The 13,407-nt window shown below is 43.7% G+C and overlaps 1 protein-coding gene across 1 annotated transcript; it reads left to right on the top strand.

Moving 5' to 3' along the window:
- The first annotated feature begins 6,140 nt into the window (after nt 1-6,140).
- On the top strand, nt 6,141-11,640 carry Mapk1ip1l (mitogen-activated protein kinase 1 interacting protein 1 like). Its single transcript, XM_032917291.1, has 2 exons — nt 6,141-7,050; nt 9,383-11,640. Exons 1-2 carry the CDS (start codon nt 6,478-6,480, stop codon nt 9,704-9,706), a joined length of 897 nt encoding a protein of 298 aa, XP_032773182.1. The 5' UTR covers nt 6,141-6,477; the 3' UTR covers nt 9,707-11,640.
- The last annotated feature ends 1,767 nt before the right edge of the window (nt 11,641-13,407 follow it).

Genomic DNA, 13,407 nt, shown 5'->3' with positions numbered 1-13,407 from the left:
ATAGCTCACGGAGACTCCAGTAAGGAAGCTGGGGGAGTCGTCACCAGCATAGCTATCGGTGACACTGTTTTTACTTTAGATGGAGCCTGAATAGAACAAGTGTCATTTTTTTGCCTCTTTTACCAGTTTTAAGGTTTGGTCATCTAGTTTGTTCAAGGAACTAACCATCTCTTCCTTGTGACTGATACCCTCTTATCTTCCTTAAACACTTGGATAACAGTCTGAATTAATGCCCACGTGGCCGAAAATTGAACAAGTTGCATTTCTGGGTGCCCTTGTCACTGCTCAAGAGGCAGTGGGGAGGGGGGGAGCCTGGAGAGATGGCTCAGAGGTTAAGAGCACTGTCTGCTCTTCCAGAGGTCCTGAGTTCAATTCCCAGCAACCACATGGTGGCTCACAACCATCTGTAATCAGATCTGGTGCCCTCTTCTGGCCTGCAGGGATACATGCAGGCAGAAAGCTGTATGATGTATACATAATAAATAAATGTTTAAAAAAAAAAAAAGAAAAAGGCAGTGGGTCCTAGAAGAATGGGGTTGGTAAATGAGGTGGACCACAGCCAGACATGATCAGAGCCCAGGAGTCCTGAGGAAGATGGGGAGGAGGGATTGTAGGAGCTAGAGGGGTCAAAGACACCAAAAGGACATGGCCCACAGAATCCGCTAACCAGGGCTCACAGAGGCTCAGAGACTGAACTGGTCCTCTGCATGTGTGCCATTGCTGTGTGGAAGCAGGGGTTGGCTGACACTTTGGCCTGCTTTGGGGACCCTTTTCCTCCATTGGATTGCCTGTTCCAGCCTTGATAGGAGAGTGTGTGCGTAGTCTTACTGTAACTTGTTATACCATGTAAGTCCTCGAGGAGGGAGGCCTGCTCTCTTCTGAAAGGAGAGGGAGGAGTGGGATGCCGGGAGCAGAGGAGATGGGGGGGGGGGAGAACTGGTCCGAATGTAATAGGTGAGAAAAGGAGTGAATGAGTGAGATAAGCCAAGTCTCACGCAGTAGTCCACCTATGTCACCACCTCAGGCAGTTTATTCTCCAAGAGTTAAGGCATTCTTCTTGGAGCATATTCCCACACAATTTAAACAAAAACCTGGGCGTGTTTTGGTTTTGGTTTTTTTTTTTTCTCCAAATCACAAACTAAAAACAATAGTGCTTAAACATCAGAAACCTCTTCAGGAGCATTAATCACAAGGTCCACATACTACCATCACTGTTTAACCTTTCGTTACTTGAGTCCTCGCTGATGCAAAAGAGAAAGATCTGTTGGTATTGGGAAAATACGATAAAGCCATTGCTTGGAAACTATAGAGTCAACTGGAAAAACTTTCTCAGGGAAGAAAGTAATCCAGTAATGTCATAGCTTTCAAAAGTTATATTCTGCTCAGATGTGAGTAACCAGTCAGAATATGGCTCAAGGAGCTATTACATCCACATGGAAAGGAGCTCGAAACCTCTGTGAAAAGAAAGGTACACCAAGGTGGTTGTGGTGGCACATTGGGCCCCTGGTACCCTACTCAGAGCGCTAGGACAGGACTGCTTGAGCCCAAGTTCAGGCCCAGCCTGGGAACAGTGACACCCTATCTAAAAAGGAAAGCACATATCAGAGTATGCCTTGTTCCGGGTGAGATCTGATGTTTTGTTCTTACTTAACAAAACAAAACACTGGAAAAAGTAACCATGAAATTCAGGAATAACTGAAGAAATACAAGGTAGCTAGCACAACTGTGTTTAAAATGCAAAGGGATCCTAGTTAAATGTGAGTACTTCCTGCAGATGGGCAGGGGAGAGCCCTCCATGGCTGTGAGATAATTGCATCTACTGCCTGGTCAGCTGGGGTCAGGCTGTGCCTGCGCTTGAATCTCTGCTCTGCTTAAACAAGTCCACCCTCAGTGTCTGCACCTGTGAGCTGGGGTGGTAATAACATTCGCATCGAAGAGAATATCCCTGTTTGCAGTGAACTCTCAGTGAATGCTACTGTCAGTGACGGCAGGAAGCAGCATGTTCCGTTGAGAAGGACTGGATTATTAATTACTACTTAGAAGAATTGAGAAATGGTAAATATGTTAAAACACAAGCATACTCTTGAAGTGGTGATCTTTTTATTATTAATAATTTATTTATTTCATGTATATGAGTACACTATGGCTGTCTTCTCACCAGAAGAGGGCATCAGATCTCATTACAGATGGTTGTGAGCCACCATGTGGTTGCTGGAAATTGAACTCAGGACCTCTGGAAGAGCAGTCGGGTGCTCTTAACCGCTGAGCCATCTCTCCAGCCCTGGTTATCTTTGTTAAGCACAAAATTGAGATCACAAATAGGAACAGATTAATAAGCTACAAAACATTAAAAATTTTAATACCCAAAGAAATAGCATTTAATAGAGTTAAAAGGACCTTTGCAGAAAGTTCTTGTCTCAGAACAACTCCATGTGACAAAATGGTGTAGATGGAGTGACATATTACTACTAATTATTAAATGATCAAGGAGGAAAGAGTACCCGCTGTCTTACAAAGTCAGTGACCAATAAAAGCAAACGAAAACATGACAGCAGGGGTCAGGTGACCGAAGAGGAGTGGACGTTTTCTAGGAAGGTAGAAGTGTATCTTGTTAGAGTGACCAGAGCTTAAGGTGAACACTTAATCTTTGTACTTTATCCAGTGTTGATTACTGGATGGGCCACCACATATCCAGGCAGCATAGCAGGAGGATCAGAAATTCTACATGGCAAGTTTAAGGGTAGTCTGGTCTACACAGGATGGTTAGGGCACTGGCCTAGCACAGACAAGCCCTGGATGCCATCTCTGGTCCTATGGTGATCGGTAAAGTGATGCAAGTGCTCCATCATCCAGTGACACAGAATGTTCACGGAAGTGGATGTAATCAAGGCCTGAGTTCAGTCATGACTTAAAGCAGTTTGTCAAGTTGTAGTGATATCCAGAGGGAACAGGAGATTTTGGTCGCAGCATAAGTTTGCATAAATTGTGCCAGGTTAGGCAAGCTTACATGTTTGGCTGTGATCCCCTCCTTGTGTTCTTCCTGGTTCTGCATAATTAGATTTGAGAGAAGTGTCTATTTGCTGTGCCAATGTTTGAAAGAATCTGTGCTACACAGAAGTCAGAGTAACAAGTCTGTCACACAGATGAGCAGGTCAGAGTTAGGATGTATGTGTGTATACATACATACATACATACATACATACATACATACACACACACACACAGTACCGTCACACAGACGAGCAGGTCAGAGTTAGGATGTATGTGTGTATACATACATACATATACACAGTACCGTCACACAGACGAGCAGATCAGAGTTAGGATATATATGTGTATACATACATACATATACACAGTACTGTCACACAGATGAGCAGATCAGAGTTAGGATATATGTGTATACATACATACATATACACAGTACTGTCACACAGATGAGCAGGTCAGAGTTAGGATGTATGTGTGTATACATACATACATATACACAGTATCGTCACACAGACGAGCAGGTCAGAGTTAGGATATATATGTGTATACATACATACATATACACAGTACCGTCACACAGATGAGCAGGTCAGAGTTAGGATGTATGTGTGTATACATACATACATATACACAGTATCGTCACACAGACGAGCAGGTCAGAGTTAGGATATATATGTGTATACATACATACATATACACAGTACCGTCACACAGATGAGCAGGTCAGAGTTAGGATATATATATGTGTGTATATACATACATACATACATACATACATACATACACACACACACTCTCATATGGAACAGTTTTATAAAGAGGACATGAATTTGAAAAAGCAAGCGGGGGTATTTGGGAGGAGGAAGGGGGAAAAGGGAAATGATCAAGTTATAATCTCAAAAAGAAGATTTTTTTTTTTTTTTTTAAAGCCGAGCAAGCCACTGAACAGCATTTGATCATGGCCTCTACTTCAGTTTATAACACTGGTTCCTGCTTGATTTCCCTCAGTAATGGACTATGGCCTGGAAGTTGTAAAACAAATACACCCTACCCTGTAGTCCCTTCCCACCAAAAAGGGAGGGAGGGAAGGAGGGATCAGTACGTTGTGGGTCTGGCCGAGCTGATGCATACTTGACCATGTGGAAGGTTGAAGGGGTTTCTACCAAGGATTTAGCCCTGCAGGATCACTTGAAGTCAGGAGTTTGAGATTATCCTGGGCAGTGGGAGCCATGGTAGATAATATACAATCATGAGAAGAATGAAATTGGCACGGTGATCGTATTTTTTGTAGAAATTTTTTCCTATTAAAAGGAAACATAGGGATTGGGGATTTAGCTCAGTGGTAGAGCGCTTGCCTAGGAAGCGCAAGGCCCTGGGTTCGGTCCCCAGCTCCGAAAGAACCAAAAAAAAAAAAAAAGGAAACATAATTCTAGTGGTCAGGAGGCAGAGGCAGGGGGAATCTCAGTGAGTTCTAAGAGAGTTTCAGGACAGCTAGGGCTACACAGAGAAACTCTATCTTAATCAGTAGAAAAAAGAAATGAGAAATATTCCATGTAAGTAAAATGTAAAATAAAATCCTCCTAAAACGTATAAGAAAGTATAAACACTAATTTTGACTTTTTTTTTTTTTTTTTTTTTAGGAAAATGTCAGATGAATTTCGGTAAGTTGAACCTTGCTAAGTGTTCACTTTAATGGAAAGCCTAGTTCTGACGAGAAAAGTGGAGCATGCTTGTACTGTTGTCAGCCCTATAGAGGTTGGGGTAGAAAGAGTGTGAGTTCCAGGCCAGCCTGAGCTATGCAGTGAGACCCGACCTGCTCTCCTTATGAATAGAGAAAAAACTTTTAAAGCATAGTTTTCACTGTAAACCATCTCCGTCCTTTTTTTTTTCTTAAAAGGATACATGCTTGGACTTTTAGGTGTATGACTTTTGAGAATTATTTTTATGTATGTGTATTAGTGTGTAGGTGACCTAGAGGGGAGGAGACCATGTGTTGGATCCCATGAGGCTAGAATTACAGGTGGTTGTGTTGGGACCATCCTCCAGCCACTAGACATGACCTCATAAGTGATTCCGCCCTATGTCCCCACACACACACCACACACACACACACACACACACACACACACACACACACACACACACACACACACACACACACACACAGAGAGGTCATTGATTGTAAAGTATCCAGGCATGGTTATAGTCTTTAATGAAATTTTTTGTTATTTTTCTCTTTGTCTGGCAGTAATATTAGAATCCTAATATCCAGGGATCACAAGCCTCTATTCATCTGAGTACCTCCTCTTAAAGACCTTGAGATGTTACCTTGCACATTTATTGAGAGTTATTGGCCAGACATAGTGGCATGGTACATGCCTATAATCTCAGCACTTGAGAGGTAGAGGTAGCAGGATTACAAATTTTTGGCCGGGGCTAGAGAGCTGTTTCAGTGGTTAAGAGTACTTGGTGCAGGGTTGGGGATTTAGGTCAGTGGTAGAGGGCTTGCCTAGGAAGCGAAAGGCCCCGGGTTCAGTCCCCAGCTCTGAAAAAAGAACCAAAAAAAAAAAAAAAAGAGTACTTGGTGCTCCTCCAGGAATCTGAGTTTGGGCCCCGCTATACTTCAGGAGGCTCATAATCACCTGTAATTCCAGTTCCAGGAGACCTAAACCGCCCTGGCCTCTGCCAGCACTAGGCACGCATGTGCTGCGTTTAAACACATGGAGGCACATGGTTTTAGCCTGCTTTCTGGTGCTGTGATGCATGACCAACAGCAACGTAGGAGAGAAAGGGTTGGCTTCATCCCACAGCTTGTGGTCCATCATGACGCCAAGCCAGGGCAGAACCTGGACAAGGCCTGGAGTCCGGGACTAGAACATCAGCCTTGGAGGAACCCTGGCTTCTTCTCAGAGGCACATTTAGCTTCCTTTGTTAAGCAATCTCCCAGAACTACCTTTCCAGGCATGACACCTCCCACAGTGGACATTAATCACAAAAATACCCAGGGTTTGCCTGCAGGCCACCAGTCTAGTAGAAGCATTTTCTTAATTGAAGTTCACTCTTCCCAGATGATTCCAGCTTACGTCACGTTGGCAAAACAAACCAACCACCATGCACAGATAATAAATACAAATAAGTTGTTTTTAAAGTTCAGGGTCAGCCTGGGCTACATGAAACCGTCTCAAAAAGAATGTGTTTTAATGTGTGGGGTAACATCTCAAGGTCTTTAAGAGGAGGTTCTCAGATGAGTAGAGGCTTGCGATCCCTGGGTATTGTGCATGGTTTGTAGGGATTATCATCTTGTTTGCTTTGACTCACCGCTGGGGAAGAGAGCTGACGCTCACCCATTTTGTGTTACAGTTGGCAGATGCGCTACCTGAACAGTCCTCTGCCAAAACGCCTGCTGTGACCAACACAAAAGCCGGCCATTCTCCTCAGGGCTGGCCAGGCTCCAGCCCTTGGAGTAATCCAAGCGCCCCCCCTGCAATGCCGTCTGGACTCCCACCGAGTAGTGCAGCACCCTCTACTGTGCCTTTTGGACCAGTACCAACAGGAATGTATCCCTCCATGCCTCCAGCCGGACCACCCCCAGGACCCCCAGGACCCTTTCCTCCTTCTGGACCATCATGTCCCCCACCTGGTGTTCCTTATCCAGCCCCTGCTGTGCCAGGCCCTGGCCCCACAGGGCCATATGCTACACCAAATATGCCCCTTCCAGAGCTACCTAGGCCATACGGTGCGCCCACAGATCCAGCTGCAGCTGGTACTTTAGGTCCATGGGGATCCATCTCTTCTGGACCTTGGGCACCAGGAATTGCGGGGCAGCATCCTAATATGCCGTATCGATCTCCAGGGCCATACCCCACTGTTCCTCCTCCAGTGTCGGGAGCACCGCCTGTTCCGTGGGGCACTGTGCCACCGGGAGCCTGGGGACCACCGGCACCATATCCTGGCCCTGCAGGATCATACCCCACGCCAGGACCCCACCCTACTCTGAATAATCCTTACCAAGTGCCTTCAGGACCTGCTGGTGCTCCACCAATGCCTGGTGGCCCCCACGTAAGTGTTGCTCGTTATTACCTGCGCAGTCAGAGTCACGTTGGCTCAACCAAAGGTCATTGGGAATAGAGACCTTCTAATACAGTACTTAAAAGGGTGCAATCTATAAACCGAGTAAATGTGAGACGTTCAGGTGAGGTGTGGCATTTCAAAGGGAGAAGATAGAAAGGGAAGAGCCTAAGGACACCGCACTGTGCTCCTCGCACCCTTAGGTGACTAAAGTGCGTGTGCCATGGGCTGTTCTACAAATCCTGTGTCCTTTTACTGCATCATGCTGATGTGCCTGCCGCTTAAGAACAAGCTTGTCTGAGTTGTGGAGAGGACATGGGGACACATTGCCCATCTCACATAGGTCTCCCTGGGACTTTAGAGCCGGCCACTATTCTAAAGCAGTCTGTTACTCCCATCATCAGGTAGCTAAGCAGATGTCCACACTGAGTAATTAAATAACCCATCTGTCTCAGCAGTAAAGAGAAACATTCCTAATGAGGTGTCCTCCAAGATTTTATTAGTATAGCTTCTTGATAGATGCATGTTCTTTCCTCAAAAAAAAAAAAAAAAAAAAAAAGTTTGCAAAGTGTGTCACATAAGTAACATAATAAGTTTATTTTAAGCCACCACCAAGAGTCAGTAACTACACATACTGATTATATGTGAGAAGTATGGAGGTCTTTGTGCTCACAGATAAGCACAAAGGGGAACCAGGAATGTTAAACACACAGGGTTGTCTCCTCTAGGGGGAGATGTATAACCTGTTTCCTCCCAGAAGACTGGGAGTAGATGTGGTTAATAACTGGTGACCTTTGTGCTGTCTGTGTGGCCAAGACCACACTGAGCCCTCCCCAGACACTTATACGGTGAACTTGTCAATCTATAGAATGCATCTTTATGGAAAATGGGTGTACTTAAGAGAGTTTCGATGTAGTTACATCCTTAGCTTTATTGTGCACATGGGATTGAGTTACTTATTTTTAGGAAAATTTTCACCAAGTTGTGCTGTGCTTAAATGTGCCTAAAATAAACTATTCAGGATCAGACTCCCAAAGTTTGAACCAGAACTGACTACTAAGCCATACTGCCTCCTGCCTTCCTACCTCTGTGTATTACTAAATAATGCGGGTGCTAAACTGGTAGCATTATATCTTCAAATTAATGGCTTACTTCTTATCAGTTACTTATCCTTTCTTCATCGCCTCCTGGAATTATATATCAACAAAATAATGGCATAGGAATCTATGCATGGCATTTTCTATAATGATCTATATTTCCTTACTTATAAGAAATCAGACTTATGACAGGAAAGACATATCTTAAACAACTTACTGGTAAAGGCCTACAGAAATCATAGTGCCACTAAATAAGATTGGCAGACGTTAGCCCCTTGCTCATTATCTTAAAGACCCTCTTCTAAGATTTGAGCAGTCTGAACTCACCATAATCAGTCAGCTTGTATTCGATGTTTCTCAGCCATTGACTGTTTTGACTGTTTCTGCATATCGTGCTCAAATTGTTCTAGAAACTGCAAGACTTACCCAAGCCTTCTACGGTTAACAGTTATTTATCTCCCTTCAGATGTCTTAGGATAACAAACTCAATATTTTTTTAAACTTGTATTCATGTTCATTCTAATTTGCCAGATCTGTTAACATCCCCTAATGCTCAAGCCAATGTGCTGGCCACCTCCTCGTCCATAATACTTTCTTTTCAGGTCATTCAAAGATCGCATGAACTTCATCAAAAGAAAAATCTTAATAGGGACAATTTTCTGCCTCGTGAGCAAGCTTAGCAGAGCATTGGAAGCTACCTTGTTCTATCACACACTTCCATCCACTAAAGGAGTCTAATCTTTGTCAAACAGACACCACTCATACCTCAGAATATGCTGGTACTTTTTCTAACATAATTGTTGCTTCTGCTCACAGGGGAGAAACAACCTTGGATGCTGTTACTCATTATTTATCATACGTTTCCCTCTAGGACTCCCAGTACAACTAAAAACTGATCATAGTTCTGTTTATACCAGGAAATATGTTAAAGAACTTTGCAATTTATGCAATATCAGTCATTTACAGGAATCCCTTACAATCCACAGGGTCAACACCATCAAATATTTAAATGGCAATAGGGTAGAGACAGCCAGCTACATAGCCACGCTACCTTTACATTTTTCATTTTAAAGGATAATGCTTCCTTCCATTGTGGCCCCAAAGCATTTCGTCCTGAAGGTGATACAGCCTAAAGTGTATGTTAAACGAAAGATCTAGAAAGTAGTCAGTGGAAAGGGCTGATGTTCACCTAACATCAGGGCGAGGTTATGCTTGTGTCTTTCTAGAAAGTGAATGAAGTCCCAGGTGGCTCCCTTTCTGATGATTCTGACCAGAAGAGCTCCCCAGAGTCCACTGGACAGGTGAAGAGCTCCCCAGAGTCCACGGGACAGGTGAAGCTTCTGAAGGCAGATGACAAACCCGTCAGGAAAAGACACCCCAAGAGGAAGAGGAAGCCAGTAACTTGGGGAGACATCAAGAATTTGACTTATCAAGCCGAGACCTTGGGGAAACAACAAGGATACAATACTAATGACCCAAAAATGATGCTGTTGTGTTTGATAACTATATTACATGTTAATTCTCAGCATGACCGTTCAGATCCCAATTGACTGCTTGGAGGATAGTGCAATGTTGGTCTGCCATGCTAGGGTTGTTTTTTTTCAATCCTTTGGGACCACTTGTCTGGACAAAAGATGGCATGCAAATATTTAATTGCACATTTTGGTGGGACTAATCTAATTGATCAGCCCATTCACAATAATAACAGGTTTGAGCATAACTAAGTACTTTTTTAAAGGCTCTGATAATGGGAATTAGAGTTACGTGAAGATTAAAACAGGAATTACTGATGTTGATATCGCTTACTCAAGTTGATACTGTTGTACCTAAGTGACACCGCCTGTTACCAGAGGTTTAGAAAATAACCTCTGGCTTCCTGTGCCACATGGCAGTCACCAAGAACAGTCGTCTATCAGAAGAGACACCAGTGGTCTATTCCTAAATGCTTTGTTTTTCTTAAGACTTAACTTATTATGTATACAGTGTTTTGCCTGCATGTATGCCTAAAGGCCAGAAAAGAGCGCCAGATGGTCGGGAGCCACCATGTGGGTGCTGGGAATTGGACTCAGGACCTCTGGAAGAGCAGACACTGCCCTTAACCACTGAGCCATCTCTCCAGCTCCTATTCCTGGACTCTTAAAAGGAAATTTATATGGCACAGGAGTTACTCAAACGAATTATTTACAAATGACAAGACAGAGTGCCCATATTGGAAGGGATTCCCCTGATAGTCCAGTCAGTGGTGTTTTGTTTCCTTTTTTGGTTTGGTTTTTCACATTGTTTATGCTTTAAATGTACTTTATCCCTCCTTGTTGCAATTTCACCCCAATCACACTCTTACCTCTGGTAAACAACCGCCTTTGGGGTGGACTTTTCTCCCCTCACTTAAGAAAGTGCTGCTTGTACTTCCCTTCCTTCAGGTTGTAACGGTTTGTGTGGGTTTGTGTGGGTTGGGCCACGTCGCATCCACTTTGCAGTCGAGAGCAGAGCCCTCCCTGAGAAGTGTGATGCTTGATTGCGGGCTGCAGTGCGAGCGGCCACTGTGGCTTTTTTATTGCCAGTTCCAGAAATGGTTACTGTAATACAAAGACATTTCAAAGATGGCCTGTATGATTAGTAAAACTGCTAATATACAACAAACATATTAGCAGAAATCCGCCAATACAGGGGAATTGAGAACCACAGTTTACAAAATTGAGCTGCTGTAGATTATCTGTTGCTCAGACTTAATCTTAGCTGTCAGCAGTGTTCTGGTCTGTGGTACTTTAATGTGTCAGGCTTTTCTCATACAGTCGGTTGTCAGTGCTTTGCATAAAGAGAAAATCTTGCAGGTACCTTTGAGTGGCCGTCAGTCATAGTTCAGATGGCTCTCCTCTTACTTTGATCCTCTGTAAGCTGTCCTTACAATCTGTTATGCTTGCCTGTATTAGACTAGCTGTGCGGACGGTCAGAGCTTTTGACCTCTGCCACAATTTTCTCCTTAAAAAAATAAAAAGGCGGGTAGCTGTGGCAGCGCCAGGGGAACCAGGAATGTTAAACACACAGGGTTGTCTCCTCTAAGGAGGAGATGTATAACCTGTTTCCTCCCAGAAGACTGGGAGTAGATGTGGTTAATAACTGGTGACCTTTGTGCTGTCTGTGTGGCCAAGACCACACTGAGCCCTGCCCAGACACTTATAGTAAACTTGTGAATCTATAGAATGCATCTTTATGGAAAATGTCATGTGTTTTTACAGTGTTATGTAGTCCTGTCTTAAGTGCCATTGTGCACATGGACTGAGTTATTGCCAGGGAATTTTTCACCAAGTTGTGCTGTGCTTAGATTTGCCCAAACTACTTAGGGTGGGGCTCTGCAGCCAGCTACTGCGTTGTGTTGAACGAGCTGCCTTGCCTCCTGCACATCGCCACTTGTCACCTCTGCCTGGGGCAAGCAAGCCATGTGTGCTGGATGAGCCACTCACAGAAAAATCCATGTTTTCTATAGAGGCCTAGAAGTAAACTTATCCTATGGGCTATACCTGGGACGGGCATGAACGCAGTCTAAGAACACTTCTGTGTTTTTGAAGAAACTGATGTCACGAGGCTTGGTTTCTTGGAGTTTTCTCATAAGCGCTCAGAAGTCTCACATGATTCCATTCTTAGACCATGTTCTGATATCTTCCCCATTTTGATTTTTTTAAACCCAAGATGTCCAGAGTAGTTTTGTTTTGAGATGTTGTTGATAAATCTAATTATCATTTGATGCACTGGTATCCTATAAGTGAACAAATGATCAATACAGTAAGGTTAGAACTATGAAAGCATTGTGTGTAATACTCTGCCACTAAGATCAGGGATCCAAACCATGTCCAGCTCTGTCAACATGTGTCCCTGGGTAGGGTCACAGTAATCAGGACACAGAGGATGCCGAGTAACCGTGACCCACTGCTTACTTGATTGGATTCTCTAGCGTCTTTTATAGGCAAGCAGAATGAAAATTTCCCACAGCTTCTAACTCAACAGCTTCTGTTTCTCTAGCAATAGTTTATCTGGATTCGAGGTGTCCCAGACCTCCCAGACCTTGCAGGGCAAGAAATCTATCAGCCGGGCAACTCTTAGAGTTGCTTAGTTTAATTAAAGCAAAAGCTTTTTCTCATGAGAAGATGATCATGAAGGCTGCTTCCTCAGGCATGCAGCTTACTTGACAGAACATCGGGATGCTCTGCTGAGAAAGTTTGCTTTCTCAGTGTCCCAGTGTTCTGGATTCATAGGTGTCCTTAAGTCGCCTTGCACCTAACAGGCTGGGAGTAGTCATCTCATGCTATTTCTCTACAATTTCCTCCTTTTTTTATTTTTTAATTTAGCTTCTAAAAGTGTTTGCCATAAGGTCCGAGTTTTCACAGTGTGCTTATGAAAGCAGCACTTGTGAATAGCCAGTCCAGCCAACTACACAGTGCTGATAAGGAGAATGCCACCGTCTGCTCCAGCCACGAGCCACACTCTACTGCAGTACTAGGATCCGTGCCAGACGGTTTATCGGCTAATATCTGAGCCGTACCAGATACACTGTCAGATGGAAATTGATTTTTGAATGCATTCAGCACTTGGTATTGTAATTGTTCAGCATCCTTTGTAGTAGTAGAATTCCATTCCAGTCACAATTTAACTGCCACTGTTGTTACACCTTCAAATATTTTTTACCTAACCAAGGTACAGATAAATACTTCCGGTTAAATTTGCAAAACATTTTCTAATTCTGCCGTGCTAAGTCCTGCAAAAAGAATATCATACATATAATGAGAAATACAGAAATGAGGATAACGCCGTCTAACAGGATGCAAAGATTATCTACATAGATCTGTCATACAGTAGGGGATCATCGTTCCTTATAGGAGTGCTACCACTGATATCTTCAGTGTGGCCCCCATTATTTACATAGGGTATTAGGAAAGCAAAACACTTTCTCTCGTGATGAACAGGAATGATAAAAAAAAAAAAGATCTTGCAGATCAATTACAGTTCAGGCCAAGAAGAAGGTAACAGATGACTGAGGAATCCCGGTTGCCATGGGATACATAGAATTAACTCCCCTTACGTCTGTTAACAACCTCCCTTCCCAGACTTCTTAATCACAAAACTAGGGGACTCCATGGAGATGGAGATGGGGATGGATGGCTCCATGTGCCCTTTCTGAAGTTGCTCCTCAACCAAAGATGGTTCGGTGTCTCTGCCCTGTTGAAGGCCACTGTTCAGTCCACAGGGGACTCATTTC

Source organism: Rattus rattus, chromosome 12 (genome assembly GCF_011064425.1).
Source record: "Rattus rattus isolate New Zealand chromosome 12, Rrattus_CSIRO_v1, whole genome shotgun sequence".
NCBI classification, from domain to species: domain Eukaryota; kingdom Metazoa; phylum Chordata; class Mammalia; order Rodentia; family Muridae; genus Rattus; species Rattus rattus.
Note: the sequence above shows the minus strand (reverse complement) of the source record. Positions and strands in the feature narration are given on the sequence as shown.

Excerpts from the sequence above, each read along its gene's own strand:
- Mapk1ip1l (XM_032917291.1), top strand. The coding sequence starts at position 6,478 with ATGCCGTCTGGACTCCCACCGAGTAGTGCAGCACCCTCTACTGTGCCT. Across the intron at positions 7,051-9,382 it reads CAATGCCTGGTGGCCCCCAC|AAAGTGAATGAAGTCCCAGG; the intron begins GTAAGTGTTGCT and ends GTGTCTTTCTAG.